The sequence below is a fragment of the Marmota monax genome, unplaced genomic scaffold, assembly GCF_021218885.2.
Source record: "Marmota monax isolate L192 unplaced genomic scaffold, Marmota_monax_Labrador192_F-V1.1 WCK01_AAM20220418_F8-fsc00021, whole genome shotgun sequence".
Taxonomy (NCBI): domain Eukaryota; kingdom Metazoa; phylum Chordata; class Mammalia; order Rodentia; family Sciuridae; genus Marmota; species Marmota monax.
Genome location: NW_026695228.1, coordinates 25,435,542 through 25,449,883, shown reverse-complemented (window position 1 = coordinate 25,449,883; position 14,342 = coordinate 25,435,542). Strand labels below are relative to the sequence as shown.

Sequence of the window (14,342 nt, the reverse complement as noted above, 5' to 3'; positions counted from 1 at the left end):
GGAGGATCAAAGCCAGCCCCAGCAAGGGTGAGGCACTTAGCAACTCAGCGAGACCCCTCTCAATAAAATACAAAATAGGACTGGTGTTGAGTGTCCCTGAGTTCAATCCCCAGTCCCCCTACAAAAAATAAAAATAAATTTAAAAAAAATTCAATACTAAGACCTAAATACATTTTGCTTTATACTTTATTTTTATTTTAAGAGAGAGAGAGAGAATTTTAATATTTATTTTTTAGTTCTCGGCGGACACAACATCTTTGTTTGTATGTGGTGCTGAGGATCGAACCAGGGCCGCACGCATGCCAAGCGAGCGCGCTGGCGCTTGAGCTACATCCCCAGCCCTGCTTTATACTTTAAATTGAATATTTAAATTCTGTTTTATGTTAGAGTAGAACATTTAAATGTTGAACACTTCCTTAAATGCTGTTGATGGCATTAAGTATTCATTCCTGCTCCATTTTACTTTTTAAAATTTGATTTTTTTTTTTTTTTTTTTTTTTTTGATACCAGGGATTGAAACCAAGGGCACTTACCCACTGAGCCACATCCCCAGCCCTTTTTTTGTATTTTAATTAGAAACAGGATCTCAATGAGTTGCTTAGTGCCTTACCATTGCTGAGGCTGGCTGTGAACTCATGATCCTCCTTCCTAAGCTTCCCAAACTGCTGGTATTACAGGCGTGCATTCCCAGCACCCAGCATGTGCAAATATATTTTTGTTTGTTTGCAAAGGAATCTCACTGTGTTGTTTAGGATGGTTTGAAACTCTTGAACTCAATGCATTCTCCCTACCTTGGCATTTCCTGTAACTGGGGCTATTATAGACAGGTCACCATGCCTGATTTATTTTTTATTTTATTAGAATTATTTAATTGTTTATTTTTTGTTTTCTGATGCTGGAAATTGAACCCAGGTCCTCATATGTGCTAAGCACATGCTATACCACTGAGCTACATCTCCAGTGTAATCCAACGTTTTATGGTGAAAAATGTTTAAAATGTTTGATTAAGATGTCGAAAGCAAATACTATCTTTAAAAATATATATATTTTTTCAGCATTAAAAAGGAATGAAGTCAGGTGCAGTGGCACTCCTTTAAAACCCCAGCTACTTCCAAAGCTGAGGCAGGAGGATCACAGGTTCAAGGCCAGTCTGGACAACTTAGTGAGACCCTGTCTCAAAATAAAAAAATAAAAAGGGCTAAGGGTGGGGCCTAGCAGTACAGCACTTGCCTAGCATGTGCAAGTTCCATGGATGAACATTATGCTAAGTGAAACAGGCTAGTCACAAAAGGATAAACATTGTGTGATTCCACCTTTCTGAGGTTACTAGAGTAGCCGACTTCATGGGGACAGAAGGTAGATCGAGGTCCTCAGGACCTGAGGAGGTGGCTGGGGAAATTATTGCTTAATGAGTGAAGAATTTTTGTTTGGTGTGATGAAAAAGTTCTGTAAATTGATAAAGATGATGATTGCACACCAATTGAATGTATTTAATGCCACTGAATTGTACTCAAGAGCCAGGTGAAGTGGCACACATACATACGCTCAAAGGATCAAAAATTCAAGACTAGCCTGGGAAACCTAGCAAGACCCTCTCTGAAAATGAAAAGGTCTGGGATTGTAGCTCAGTGATAGAGTGCTTGCCTACCTTGTGCAAGATCAGGGGCTCCATCCCCTGATGAACCCAGCCTAATTCCATCTTAAGATTGGGAGCCATCTCATCCTGACAAAGTTATGAAAAGTTAATTTCTATTTTACTGTAATTACTGAAATTTCTAAACTTGTTTGAAATTCCTGCCTGTGCCTTGAATTCACCCATTCCTGGGTCTCCTTGACCAGATAACAACTCTCTCTAAACTCTTAGTGGCTCCTCATAAATTCTCACTCCCCTGACCAGATAACAACCCTCTCTGAAATCTCAGCAGCGCCTCATAAATTCTGATGTTGGGATCTGAATTTACTCCATATCTTCAAATAGCATGCCATGTAAATCGTTTACCTGCTGTCTGCCTTTGTATTATGCTTGTCAAAATCTTGTTAGCTGTAAGTTCTCAAGACGCCCCCCTTTGCAGCTTTTTGTGCTTTAAAACCTTTTTTCTGGAGAGCTGGGGGCTGTTCTCTGGCCCAAGTTTCAGGTGAGACAGTCGCTGGCCAGCTTTTGTGTACACAATACAAGCTAGCTTTAATTTGATCTAAAATTGGAGTCAGTGTTCCTTTCTTGTGTCATAGTTCAACACCCCAGTGTCTTTTTTTTTTTTTTTTTGGTACTAGGGATTGAACTCAGTGGTGCTTAACCATTGAGCCCCAGCTCCAGCCCCCCTTTTTTATATTTTAAATTTTTATCTAGACACAGGTTTTCAAAATTTTTTTTCCATTTTGTAAAATCATATAAATGGTCCCAATTTTCATTTACAGTTGAAAAGTCCTGGTGTTTATGGGTGTGCACACCTTCAGGAGTAACCCGTGAAGAAAAGCAAGGTAGCGGTTTCTCTGACTTCAGGGTGGGGGCACCTCTGGCAGGACGAGAGACATCTATGACAAGGGGTTTGTTTGGTAACATGCCTCTTAGCTGATCATTCCAGTTCTGTTTGCTTTTCTTTATCTGGGCGACATTCACCGTTATTTCCTGACTTGGGTTATAGTGATTCCTGAATAATAATCATTAAGTTGTCTATCACTTGATATACGTGTGTTGTACACTTTTCTGTAGACTCATATCTCACAATTTAAAAAATAAAAACAGCTGCTGGGTGTAGCTCAGTGAGGGGCACATCCTTATGGCCAGTCTGGACAACTTAGTGAGACCCTGTCTCAAAATAAAATAAATAGATAGGTAGATAAATAGATAAAATTAAGATTGATAAAATTAAGATAGATAAAATTAAAATGACAATAAGTGTCAATCCCACCTGTCTCCCATCCCCTAATTCCCTGAACCCTTGACTCCAATTTAAATATGTAAATGTTTATTTAAAACAGAAGAAGGAATGGTGGCCCATGCTTGGAATCCCAGAGACCATGAAGGCTGAGGTGGGAGGATCTCAAGTTCAAGGCCAGCCTGGAAAAACATACCAAGATCTTATCTCAAAATAACAACAACAACAACAAAAAAAAGTGGGGGAGGAGGGCTGGGATGGATGTTGCTGGGTGGTAGAGCCCTTGCCCAGCCACTGAGCTAAATAAATAAAATAGGAGAAGGAAAGAGAAGTCAGTGTCTAACAGGGAGAGATTCGGTTTAGCAAGATGGAGGTGGTGACAGCCTCCCAACAGTATGCTCCCCGTCACGAAGCTGCACATGGAAAATGGACTAAAATGGTAAATGCCTGTTTTTTACCACAATTCCAAACAAAACAAGAACAAGGGCTGGGAATGCAGTTCATTGGTTGGGCCCTCACCTAGTATGAGTGATGCCCTGGGCTCCATCCCAGCACTGCAAGAGGAAAAAGAAAAACCAAAGTGTACTCTCCACGGTCACCTAATTGCACGGTGCAGCTCTAAGGGTGTCCTGGAGAGTGGCTTCATAACGTCCTAATTGATGGTGTTAATGAATCACTTGACAAAGACAGGAGAGTAGCCATTTATATCATTGGCCAGATTTAACAGAGTAACACTTGGTTCTTTTTTTCCCCCTTTTGCACTGCTGGGGATGGAACCCAGGGCCTCTACATGCTAGGCAAGTGACTACCACTGAGCCATCTGCCACTCTCCCCTCTGTATGCAGGAATCTATCTTTTGGTGCCAGGGATTGAACTCAGGGGTGCCTAACCACGGAGCCACATCCCCAGCCCTTTTTACTTTTTATTTTGAGACAGGGTCTTGCTAAGTTGCTTAGAGCCTAGCTAAGTTGATGAGGGTGGGCTTGAACTTGTGATCCTCCTGCCTCAGCCTCCTGAGCCACTGGGATTTCAGGCCTGCTCCATAGGTGCATGCATGCGTGTGTGTGTGTGTGTGTGTGTGTATTTTTAAGCTGTCAATGGACCTTTATTTTAGTTATTTATATGTGGTGCTGAGAATCGAACTCAGTGCCTCACGCATATTAGGCAAACGCTTTGCCACTGGGCTACAACCCCAGGCTTGCATATATATTTTTAAAAAGGAAATTCTTTTGAATGAAACTTGACTGATACTATTAAAGTCTCCTTCAATGCCACCTCTTTCCCTCCTTGCTCTTGGCAACAGTAAGTTTTTTTGAAATTAGTTTATTCTTCCAAGACCAGCCTTGCCTGCTCTGGATGTAGCTCTTTGGTAATAGTATACAATGTATATTTATTTTTAACAATTTACATAAAGGGTATCCAGTGTGCTGTAGTTTGCAACTTATCTTCCTTACTTAACCTCCTGCCTTCCATGTGTCCATAGAGATCCCCATATCTCCAAGATACCCACTTTGAGGGTCACTGAACACCTTATTGATTCAGGAAATCGATGAGATGATGGTCTTCAACCAAGTGAGTTTTATCTGTTTATCTATCTAGTTCTAGATTTACAACTATAGAAAGAATGATTTGTAGAAAAAAATTTTTTGTACCAGCGATTGAGCCCAGGGGTTCTTAACCACCAAGCCACATCCCCAGCCTTTTAAAAAATATTTTATTAGAGACAGGGTCTCACTGAGTTGCTTAGTGCCTCGCTAAGTTGCTGAGGCTGGCTTTGAACTCGAAATCCTCCTGCCTCAGCCTCCTGAGCTGCTAGGATTACAGACGTGTGCCACCGTGCCCAGTGTGGAAAACTTTTTTAATTTAAAAGGTGTGTTATTGGGCTGGAGTTGTAAGTCAGCGCTAGAGCTCTTGCTTCATACGGATGAGGCACTGGGTTAATCCCCAGCACCACATATAAATAAGCAAATAAAATAAAGGTCATCAACAACTAAAAAATATATTTAAAAATAAATAAAAGTTCTGTATTTAAAAAAAAAATTTTGTAGTTGTAGATGGACAGCATGTCTTTATTTAATTATTTATTTTATGTGGTGCTGAAGCTCAAACCCAATGCCTCATACATGTTCGTCAAGCGCTCTGCCACTGAGCTACAGCCCCAGCCCAAAAGTTGTGTCTTTTAAAAAAAATTTGTGGGAAAATACACATAAAATTAACTGTTTTACACACACACTCCCCATGCTGGGGATTGAAGGCAGGGCTTTGTACCACTGAGCTACGTCCCCAGCCCTTTTAATTTCTTCCTTCCTTCCTTCCTTTCTTTTCTTTTTTTTTTGGGGGGGGGGCACCAAAGATTGAACTTGGGGGCACTTAATGACTGAGCCACATCCCCAGTGCTATTTTGTATTTTATTTAGAAACAGGGTCTCACTAAGTCGCCTAGTGCCTCGCCATTGCTGAGGCTGGCTTTCAACTTGAAATCCTCCTGTCTCAGCCTCTCGAGCTGTTGGGATTCCAGGTGTGCACTACTGCACCTGGGCTTAATTTTTTTTTTTTTTTATTTTGAGACAGGGTCTTGCTGAATTGCCCAGGCTGGCCTCAAACTTGTGATCCTCCTGCCTCTACCTCCCAAGTGGCTGAGATTACAGGCCTGGAATGGAAGAATAGCAATTTGACACCTGGTGGCCAGAATATCAGGAGTCATCTTCATTCATTTATGTCTCAAGGCTGATGCTGGCTGAGGCCTCAGCTGGGCTATTGGCTGGCACATCTGCACAGTAGACTCTCTGAATGGGCCAGCTGGGACTTCCTCGATGCTTGGAGGCTGAGTCTCAAGCAAATCAGACTGAAGTGCATGGCGTTTTTATGACTGAGTGTCAGAAATCACACAGAATCCCTTCCGTTGCAGTCTGTGGGTCAAACCAGTCACAAAGGTTGCCTAAGCTGGGCGCAATGGCACTCACCTGGAATCCAGGCAACTCAGGAGGCTGAGGCAGGAGGATTGCAAGTTTGAGACCAGGCTGGGCATCCTAAGGAGACCCTGCCTCAAAATAGAATTTGAAAAGACCAAGGATGTAGCTCCGGTGGTAGAGTGGCCCTGGGTTAACCCCCAGGACCTCACAAACACAAGAACAGCACAGACTTGAGCTGGAGGGTCGCCCAGTGCTGCCGTTTACATCTGGAATTTCCCTCAAAGGCGCATTTATTGACAGCCTGGTCCCCAGCCCAGGGCACTACTGGGGAGGAGAGGTGCACCCTTTAAGAGGGGTCACCTTGGGTCGCTGTGCGGTGCCCTCAGGGATGTGGGAGCCTAGTCTCTTCCTGTCTTCACTTCTCAGTAGCCCCGAGGAGAGCAGCCCGGCTGCCCACCTGCTCCCACCGTGGGAGGCCAACTGACAGGGACTGGAGCCCCCGGCCACCAAAATAGACCTTTCCTCTTTATAAACTGATCACCTCAGATCTTTATTGATTAGTAACGAAGGCTGACACACATCCAGGCGCAAGGGCAGGCCACAGAGACCTGTCGTGGCATGTCGTGTGCAGAGCAGGACACATCGTTGAGGCCTGTTTGGGAAACACCGTCCTTGCCTGGTGCTCTGGTGGGATTCGTTTTCTCCCCCGAGATCCTCCTGTGGAAAGACTTTGTAAAAAGCTCTGCTTTGTATTGTTCGTGGCACAAATAAACTACAGTTATTCTGTTGGGCTGTTTGGACATTTGTTTTTAATTTTTCCTGATTGCAGGAGCAGTGCTACGGTGGGCCTTCCTGTGTCCCTTCCTGTGTCCTGTGTCCCCAGGGGGAAGTTTCCCTGAGGTGCATGTTCAAAACATCCAAGTCTTTCCCCTGGGTTTGCTAGGGGGGACAGATGGCCAGTGTGTCTAAGGGCCAGTGAAGGAAGGGAGTGAGGGAGGAGACGCAGCAGTGAGTGGTGGGCAGGGGCAGCCACGCAGGCCTCGGGGGTCATAGTAAGGGCCTTGGATTTTTTTGGATTGAACTCAGAGGAACTCACCAATGAGCCACATCCCAGCTCTTTTTTGTGTTTTATTTAAAGACAGGGTTTCACTGAGTTGCTTAGCACTTCGCTTTTGCTGAGGCTGGCTTTGAACTTGAGATCCTCCTGTCTTAGCCTCCCCAGTTGCTGGGATTACAGATGTGTGCCACCGTGACCAGCAGGCCTTGGGTTTTATTCAAAGGACAACAGGGAGCCCTGGAAGGTCTTGGAGCTGAGGAATGATGGGTCTGATTTCTGATTCTCCTCTGGTTGTTGAGCAGAAAAGACATTGAGTTAACATGTAAAATCAGGAAGACTTATTAGGAGGTAGAGGAGCACATGGCCTCCTACCAGCCCTGCCTCAGGGCCTTTGCACTCCTTACCTTTACTATGACCCTGCCTAGAACATTTCTCCCCGAGGTGTATACATGGGGGGCTCCTTCTTCTTATTTTATTTTATTTTTTTTGAGGCGGGTACTAGGGATTGAACTCAGGGGCACTCGACCACTGAGCCACATCCCAGCCCTATTTTGTATTTTATTTAGGGACGGGGTCTCACTGAGTTGCTTAGCATCTCACTTTAGTTGAGGCTGGCTTTGAACTTGAGATCCTCCTGCCACAGCCTCCAGAGCTGCAGGGATGACAGGCACCACTGTGCCCAGTGGTGGGCTCTTTCTCATTATTCACATTTGACTCAAAGTCACTTCTCATTTGACCTTTGAAGATATAGGAAATTAAGTAGAGCAGCACCCCTGGCTCCAAACAAGCTCTGGTCATTGTGGGCAGAACACAGAAATAATTAAAATAGAGGGAAAGGGCTGGTGATGTCATTCAGTGGTATAGCACTTGCCTCGTGTGTGAGAGGCAGCAGGTTTGATCCCCAACACCACACACACAAGTCGACCACAGCTTTCGAATACTTTCACAGTGTCACACAGCCACCAGGGCTACAACTTCCAACACTTTTCATCACCCCAAAGGAAACTCAGCACCCCTTAAACAGTCATTCTCCCCCCTAATCCTGAAAAACACACATTTCCTTTCCATTTGCCCTCTCTGGAAATTTGTATAAATGGAACCATCTACTATGTGACCTAGCATGTCACATCCTTTCATGTGGCATGTGGTCCAGCCTCACCCCATGTTGTGATGTGAACCAGTACTTGTGGATTTGAGGTTGGATTGTGCTCCCATTGACATGTTACAGCACTAAGCCCCCGGATCTCAGAAATAGGGCCTTTAAAGATGTACTTAAATTAGAATGAAGTCATTGAAGTGGACCAGAATCCAACATAACTGGTGTCCACCTAGGAAGAGGAATTTGGACATAGACACACAGGGAGAAGGTGGCCATCTACTAGCTAAGAAAAGAAGTCCTGAGAAGAAACCAACCCTGCCAACACTAGATCTTAGACTCCAGCCCCCAGAATGGAGAGAAAATTAATGTCTGTCATCAGGGAGTAAAGAAGGTGGGGAAAGGGAGGGTCCTGGGGAACCTTGCTGACAGATCAGGCAGTTCTGGGAATTGAACCCAGGGCCTCACGTGTGCAGTCCTCTACTGCTGAGCTACATCCTCAGCCCTAAAATAAATTTCAGAGTCTAAAGTGAACCTTCCTCATCCCATGCCCCTCCTCAGCAGGAAGACCCTGCTATTCTTTTCAATAAGCAATATAAGTCCACACATTTTAATTCCCTTTTTTTCTCCTCTAAAATGTCAGCATAATGGACACCCTGCTAGGAACTTAGTTTTACTTAATTTTGGTGGGTGTATTTCCAGGCGGAAACTTAGAGCTTCTTCAGTTTTCTGCAGTCATTCTTTGGTACCTGTGGGGACTTGGTTCCAGGACTCCTGTGGGTACAAAAACCTGGGGACACTCAAGTCTTGTGTATAAAATGCACAGAACCCATGCACACCCTCGTAGAGGCTTCTGTCATCTCTAGGTGACTTATGGTGCCTAATGCCATGTATGTGCTATGCCAATAGTTGTCCCAGCTTGTTTAGGGGATAATGACAAGAAATGAAATCCAGACATATCTAGTAGAGTGCACCCTCCGTGGTTGGCTGAATCCTTGGATGCAGAACCTGTCGCCGTGGAAGTTGGTGTCTATAGCTGCATAGGATCGTGGGATCATACCTGAGGAATTGGGAAAGCAGGCACGAGCTGGGTGGCTGAGGGGGTGAGAAGGGGGAGGGGAATGTGGGAAGTCGATGGTGGAAAGACGAGCGCACATTATACAGGGCCTGATGGGTCTGGGGGAGGACTTTGACTTGAGTCAGGAGGGAGATGGGAGCCATGGAAGGTTCTGAACCCAGGAAGATTGAGACCCCACTCAGGTGCTCACTGGCGCCCTCTTTCCGTTAGTGAGGGGAATAGACTGGGAGGGGTGATGGCGGGAACTGGGACACAGGTGGTGAATGTGCCCATCCAGGTGGGAGGTGATGGGAGCCGCATCCAGGTGAGGGGACGAGGTAGGAGTGAGAAGCGGGAGGATGCTGGCTGGTTTCTGATACGGACCCTCGTGCTGTGGTGTCAGCCTGGGTTGGGGTGGCACAGGGAGTCCAAAATGTGAAATCAGCCTCTACCAGAACCGACCTGCAGCTGACTGGATCTACAGGACATGGAAGGACGGGTTCGGGGAGAGGAGGGAGGTTGGATCCAGCCGGGCTGAGTGGGGGCCTCCCGCGCTCCTGCAGGTGGTTCACCTGAGAGGCAGGTGTCCTCCGCGCAGCAGCCGCGCAGTCCCGGAAACCGCCGCCAGAGGGCGAGCGCGCCCCATCGCGGTCGCAGCTCCCGGGGTGGGGACTCGGGAACAGCCAGCTCCGCGGCTTCCCACGGCCCGGACGCCTGGAGCTCCGCACCTTGGTGCAAGATGCTCGCCACCCAGGTGCTAAGACCCGGCCGGGACCTGCAGCCGCCTCGGGATGCCCAAAGCCCGGGACGTGTTTCCAGCAGGTCAACCTCCACCCCCTACCGAGCTGTTCCCAAGCCTCTGGCGGCATCTCGGGCCTTTGCAAAAGTGTCACCTCTTTGGGGAGGACTTCCCTGACCACCCTAGGACAGACGCCCCCGCCTTGAACCCTCTAAAGCACATTTTGTTTTAATGTCTTTATCCTGAAGCTGAAATCATTTGTCGTTTATTGTCTGTTTGAGACACTCTGATGTAAAATGTGAGGCAGGAGGGACCCAGTTTCTGTTTATTCTCTGCGTATCTTCATGGGAAAGAATTATGCCTGGCTTCCAACAAGTACTAAAGGGAAAACAGTAGCCCCAATCATGTTAATTGTCGCTGACCGGGGCTGGGGCTGCAGCTCAGGGGTCGCTGGTCTGGTTAGTTGCACAGGGTCCTGGGTTTGATCTGCAGCACCCTGGTGTGTGTGTTTGGAGGAAGGCACTGGCTCATGATGCTACTGCAAACTGACCTCCGTTTTAAGCTCCTTATCTAAATTGTCTCCTTGAGTCCTTAGAACAAGGTAGGGCCTGTTATCAACACCATATTACAAAAGAGGAAAGTTGAGGCCCAGAGTGGTTCGGGGACTTGCCTGTGGTTGCACAGCCAGGAAGTTGGCATATGGGGGTGGAAACCCAAGAAGCCTGGTTGCAAAGAAAAGTATCCCTGCAGGGCTATCAGGCATGGTGTCCCTCAGCTCCTGTCCCTAGACTTGTACCTCGACCCCCTTGACTTGCCTCTTTTGATCCCACAGCCCACACACCTGCAGGCCCAGCCCTCAGGACCCAGCAGGCTGCTAGGAACCCCGCAGGTCTGGTTTACTTTCCTCCCTGCTGTGAGTTTGCAGAGGCGCTTCCCAGGCTGCCCAGGTGGGGACAAGTGATTAAAAGCAGGTCTGAGGGACCAGACTCCACTCGCTAGACAGCAGGGTCAACTGCCCAGGACCCTGAGCCCCACCCTGGACTGACAGACGGACAGCTAAGCAGATGTCCCGAGGATGGCTGACCACTCTCCTGGGGCTGCTGAGTGCGGCCTGGCTGCCCCCAGGCTCAGGGAGGCCTGGACCCCCAGCTCCCCCGGGGCCAGCCTTTGCCCTTGGCAGCTGGAAGGCCTTCCTGGGCCTGCAGAAACCCTGGAGGCTGGGGACAGATGGGTTGCAGGATGGGCAGGAGGTGGCCACCTCCGTGTCTTTGCCATTGGACCCTAAAGAAGTGACCCAGGAAATGTGTAAGGCTGTGCCCTTCATTCAGGTGAGTGTGTGGGGTGGGGGTGGGCCGGTCTCAGCGCCTGCAGGAAGCCCAGGCTATGGCTCCAGGCAGATCTGAGTTCATGACCCGCATCATCCACCTACATGGCTCTGAGTCTCAGTGTTCTCCCGGGTCCACTGGGTACAGGATTGCTGGGCACAGTGACACACACCTGTGATCCTGGTAACTGGGGAGGCTGAGGCAGGAGGACCAAAAGTTCAAGGCCAGCCTCAGCAACTTAGCAAAGCCCTAAGCAACTTAGCGAGATCTTGTCCCAAAATAAAAGTTAAAGAGGACTGGGAATGTGGCTCAGCGGTCAAGCACCCCTGGGCTCAACCCCCAAATGGGGTACTGGCCTCTCATGTGGGAGGGAGGGTGCCTTCACCTGATCTCCTGTCTTTGGGCCACTCCTCCTCCTAAGTCTATGTTCCCATTTAGTGGCCGAGGGTGCCCGTGGACCCCTGGGTCAGGTCATGTTCCTTCTCCCCTTAGCGGCCCCATGGCTCCCACCTCACTCAGAACAAGCAGAGCCAAGCGCACTCCGTGTTTCTCGAGTGAATGAATGAGTCCTAGAATTATCTGCCTCCTATGGGCTATCAGGCAGCTTGAATGAGTGGGCGTGGGGAGCAATCTCATGGCTGTATCCAGCTGGTGCTCCATAAGGGCCTTGGGAATGCATACAGTGTGCTGAATTCACATCCTTCCTTAATCAATGATTTCTGTGTGATTCAGGGTGAGTAGCTTGCCTTCTCTGAACCTCAGTTCCCACCTTTACAGAAGGGAGTCGGGCACAGCGAAGGATGCCAAGTGCTCAAATCCGTGCCCAGCCGTCAATGTCCCAGACTCCTTGGCTTGTCATTTGCCCAGAAAACCCTGAATCCAGGTGGCAGGAGTTGCTTGGCCCTGGAGCCACCTGCCTTGTGCCCAGTCCTGCCTCTGTGGCACCCCAGCCTCAAGGCCGCCCTGTCCAGTGGTGCAAGCTTCACGGAGCAGAAGGGACTCTGGCTTGGAATCTGGCTGCCCCGGAGGGACACAGAGGGGCCCTGAGGGCACGCGGCCTTCTCAGCACTGCAGGACCTTGCCTTGGAGCCTGGGCGTCCTCCTCTGGACACGCGGGGAGGAGTTGGGCATCTACCGACTGGGGCCACGGCCAGGACAACACGAGGTTCCTGTCTTCAGGTGGCTTAACCTCTGGGAGGAGGGTGAAAAACAGAACAGTGTCCCAAGATGCACACCAACCAATCGCTTTAGGGACACGCAGGACAGCATTGTCACAAGGGGAGGGAAGTTCCCTGTGGGGTGCTTTGGAGGGAGGATGAGTTGGAGTCAGCTCCGGGAAGGGTGGACGGAAGGGTGATCTAGGCAGAGGCCAGAGGGCAGAGGGCAGGGAGGGGACAGGGCAGAGTGTGCAGGGACTTCTGGGCCTTGGGGAGGACTTTGCATTTCATTCTAAGGAAGATGAGCAGCCTCTTGTGCTGGGGGAGGGGTGCAGGGTTTAAGCAGAAAATGGCCACGATTTAGTGGTGAGATGATAGAGGGGGCCATAGGAGGAACTAACATTTATTGAGCACCAACTGTGTGCCAGGAAATACACTAAATTGTTTGTTTAATCCTCCTGGCCTCCTTTTTTTTTGGGGGGGGGGGCTACTGGAAATTTAACCCAGGGCAATTTGCCCTTTTTGTTTTCTATTTTGAGGCAGGGTCTTACTAAGTTGCTGAGGCTGACCTCAAACTTGCCATCCTCCTGCCTCAGCCTCCAAGCTGCTGGGATCACAGGAATGCACCACCATGCCTAGTTGGCCTCTTTTATTACTACCTCCTCCCACTGTCCCTCATCTTTGGGGTGATAGCAGCCCTGCTGGTGACCGTCTCCAGTTGTTCTTGTCATTATCTCCTGATTGGTTAAGCTGCTGTATTCCCTGAATGCATCCTCTCTGTTGAAAGACCTAGAGTGGTTTCTTCTTTTCCTAGTTGAACTCCACTGATTTTACAGTTGAGGAAACAGAGGCCCAGAGAGGTTGAGTAACTTGCCCTAGGCCATACAGCCAGGAGATGGCAGACCCAGGACTGGAACCCAGGCAGCTTTGCTGCATCACCCATACCTCTCAGGGTGGGTGGAAGTGGATGAGCCTCACTCTGCTGCCCTAACCTGTCACCCTGCCTCTGGTCTCAGGTGCTCTCTCGGCCTGGATGCACTGCTGTCCGTGTCCGAAATCACCTCTGCTTTGGCCGCTGCTCCTCCCTCTACATCCCGGGCTCAGACCCCACCCCACTTGTCCTCTGCAACAGCTGCGTGCCCACTCGCCAGCACTGGACACCCGTGGTCCTGTGGTGTCGGCCGGGCAGCCCAGCCTCCTCCCCTCGGCGGGTGAAGGTGTCCACCAGGCTGGTGGAGGGCTGTCGGTGTGGACCAAAGCTATGACGCAGCACTGTGACGGACACACAGAGACACGAATCTCGGAGAGATGGGACGACGACACGGACCTAGATGATGGATTCTGGGTCACGAGACCAGGGAAGCAGGGCTACAGACGGCTCTCCAAAGTCACCCTGCTCCCAAGGACACTAGGCACAGCCCCATTCATGGGGCTGGACCACTAATAGGCACAGCACGCACTTACCGACTGCCCACTGATTGCTAGGCTCTTTGACAAGTGCTCACTCGTGTCCTCCTCAGGAGGTGATCCTCAGAGGCCTACGGAGGCAGGGTCAACTTCATGCCATTTTACAGATTAGGAAACTGAGGCCCTGACTTTGCAAGGCACGCACCCAGCGTCACCGTGCAGTCAGTGGCCAAGCCCGCATTCACATATTTTTTTGTCTTTTGTGGTCCTGGGGATTGTTGAGACAGGGTCTCACCAAGTTGCTGAGGCTGGCCTTGAACTTGCAATCCTCATGCCTCAGTCGCTGGGATTCCACGCACCACGGCGTCCAGCACGAATTTGATCTTAACCACTGGGCTCAGCTGCCTCTCAGGGAAGGAGCCCAGCACATTCCCGCTGCGCTGCGGGAGGACAGGCGGCCCCACCCCACCAGGAGACACAGCTATGATCCTGGCCTGGGGACACAAACGCCTAGGCAGGCAGGCAGCTGCAGCTGCGGGGAACCTGGGTCCCGGGCCAGGGGCAGGCCCCCTCCCAGCTGCCTCTCACCTTGACAGTGGCCGTGGCTCCCTGGTGACCGCCCACCCGAGGCCCACCCACACAGCCACGGCCAGCGTGGCGCTCCGCGGGGCCATAAAGGTCGGCCAGGTCCAGCTGCGTGTGCTTGTTTCTCCACCT

The 14,342-nt window shown here is 49.4% G+C and overlaps 1 protein-coding gene across 1 annotated transcript; it reads left to right on the top strand.

The window, feature by feature from the left end:
- The first annotated feature begins 10,709 nt into the window (after nucleotides 1-10,709).
- Nucleotides 10,710-13,527, top strand: Dand5 (DAN domain BMP antagonist family member 5). The gene is made up of 2 exons (XM_046436548.2): nucleotides 10,710-11,064; nucleotides 13,235-13,527. Exons 1-2 carry the CDS (start codon nucleotides 10,801-10,803, stop codon nucleotides 13,481-13,483), a joined length of 513 nt encoding a protein of 170 aa, XP_046292504.1. The 5' UTR covers nucleotides 10,710-10,800; the 3' UTR covers nucleotides 13,484-13,527.
- The last annotated feature ends 815 nt before the right edge of the window (nucleotides 13,528-14,342 follow it).

What these genes read in the sequence shown, in the direction of transcription:
- Dand5 (XM_046436548.2), top strand. Translation starts at nt 10,801, where the DNA reads ATGTCCCGAGGATGGCTGACCACTCTCCTGGGGCTGCTGAGTGCGGCC. An exon ending in AGGCTGTGCCCTTCATTCAG is followed by an intron (nt 11,065 to 13,234) that starts GTGAGTGTGTGG and finishes CTCTGGTCTCAG; the next exon opens with GTGCTCTCTCGGCCTGGATG.